This window comes from Cebus imitator, unplaced genomic scaffold (assembly GCF_001604975.1).
Source record: "Cebus imitator isolate Cc_AM_T3 unplaced genomic scaffold, Cebus_imitator-1.0 Scaffold69, whole genome shotgun sequence".
NCBI lineage: Eukaryota > Metazoa > Chordata > Mammalia > Primates > Cebidae > Cebus > Cebus imitator.
The window spans coordinates 6,073,392-6,075,486 of NW_016107384.1; the positions used below are offsets into that span (position 1 = coordinate 6,073,392).

At 38.1% G+C, this 2,095-nt stretch overlaps 1 protein-coding gene across 15 annotated transcripts in view; it reads left to right on the top strand.

The window, feature by feature from the left end:
- Positions 1 to 2,095, top strand: part of MIA2 (MIA SH3 domain ER export factor 2) — a 110,056-nt gene that overhangs the window by 40,136 nt on the left and 67,825 nt on the right. For all 15 annotated transcript variants that reach the window (XR_001826010.2, XR_005200742.1, XM_017530874.2 and 12 more), the window contains 2 exons: positions 884 to 905; positions 993 to 1,081. Coding sequence is in view for 13 of the 15 variants with exons in the window: in XM_017530874.2 (XP_017386363.1) it covers positions 884 to 905; positions 993 to 1,081 (111 nt within the window). In the remaining 2 variants the exon portion in view is untranslated. The remainder of the gene's footprint in view (positions 1 to 883; positions 906 to 992; positions 1,082 to 2,095) is intronic.

A 2,095-nucleotide genomic window follows, 5' to 3' on the forward strand; every position in this document is an offset into this window, starting at 1 on the left:
AGATGGCGTCTTGCTCAGTTGCACAGGCTCGAGTGCAGTGGCGTGATCTTGGCTCACTGCAACTTCTGCCTCTCGGGTTCAAGCAATTCTTCTGCCTTAGCCTCCTGAGTAGCTGGGACTACTGGCATGTGCCACCACGCATGGCTAATTTTTTGTGTTTTGTTAGTAGAGACAGGGTTTCACCGTGTTAGCCAGGATGGTCTCGATCTCCTGACCTCGTGATCCACCCACCTCGGTCTCCCAAAGTGTTGGGATTACAGGCGTGAGCCACCGTGCCAGGCCTAGGGGTCTTCTTGAAATTATTTTTTTAGGGTCAAAGAAATTAAACAAGTATCTTTAGAGTAAAGTTATTTCAGAGCTTTTAATGTGCTAATTCACAATGTGAATCTTCAATAGGGAGCCTTTAATAAGTAGTATTTAGGCCTGGCGAGGTGGCTCATGCCTATAATTCCAGCACTTTGGGAAGCCCTGGTGGGCAGATCAGCTGAGGTCAGGAGTACTAGACCAGCTTGACCAACATGGTGAAACCCTGTCTCTACTAAAAATACAAAAATTAGCCAGACATGGTGGAGAGTGCCTGTGATCCCAGCTCCTTGGGAGGCTGAGGCAAGAGAATCTCTTGAACCCGGAGGCAGAGGTTGCAGTGAGCTGAGATTGCACCATTGTACTTCAGCTTGGGAGACAGAGCAAGACTCTTTTTCAAAAAAAAAAAAAGTAGCATTTATTTTCTCATTGGAAATAGAATACAGTACCTTCGGTTTACTTGTATTTATACTAAGGCAATAAGAAACCCATATTTTTAAGCTGGTAGTAGACGTTAAAAAATTGATTTATTTGAGTGTGTATTTGTTTTAATATAATTTTTGTTAAAAATTTGTTTCAGGTTAGGAGTCGGCTATATGTGGGTAAGTTATTTTTTCTGCTTTAAATCTCTTTGTTGTGATGTAAAATCTTCTAATAATTTACTCATGATAATATTGGCTTGACTTTAGGAAGAGAGAAAAAGCTTGCTGTAATGCTTTCTGGACTAATTGAAGAAAAATGTAAACTACTTGAAAAATTTAGCATTGTTCAAAAAGAGGTAAGATATTTTTGAAAATAATATTCATCTTAGAGTCAGAGAACTTTATACTTCTCACTGTAGGCGCTTTTGTGTATATTTAAGATTATGAATGCTTTGTTGCAGAGTATGAGAGTTCTCTTGCTTTTCATATTCAACACTTAACCGGTCTTACTAATTTTAATCATTGTACAGTGGCATCTCCTTATGCTTTCCCTCTGTGTTTTCCTGACTGATGAGATCGAGCACAGAAACACATCCTCTGCATGTGCACAATTCTGGTGTCTTTTTGTGTATCCGAATGTTCTCTTCTCATAACACCAGTCAGATTGGATTAGGGCCCACCCTAACAGTGTTAACTTATTTTGACCACCTCCAAAGGCCTTCTGTCCAAATAGCATCACATTCTGAGGTACTGGGGGTTGGAGTTTCAACATACGAATTTGTGGGGACACAATTCGGTCTGTAATAGTCTTTGATCCATCTAAAATCATAGCTGATGGTGCAGTTGAGGGTGTGTGTGTGTGTGTAAGATTCAGATTTTTACCTGTGCGTGTCGAGTTAACCAATGCCATTTATTGGAAGGACCATCTTTTCTCTGTTGTTCTGTAGTGTCATCTTCTTATGTCACCGAATATATATGAGTCTGTTCCTGTTAAATCTTGTATTTTGTTGGCCTTTTTCTTGTTTGTTTTTTGCCAATAACATGCTTTTTTATGTCGTGTAGTTTTATAACAAGTCTTGGTATCTGGTATGGTTAATTTATGGTTCTTGGCCATTATGAATAAAGTTACTATGAGCATTCTTCAAGTTTTTTTTGTGGGCGTGTATTTTCTTTTCAGTAAGTAGTATTGGTATAGTTTAACTGTATAAGATAAGAAACCTGACTATTTTTATCATTTTTTTCTTTGTTTCTGGTTTTCAGCAGTGTTACTATGATTTGTCTAGGTGTGTTTTTTTTTCTATTTATCCTTTTTGGAGTTTATGACACTTCTAGAATCTGTGGCTTAATGTCTTTTATTGTTTTCTTTTTTT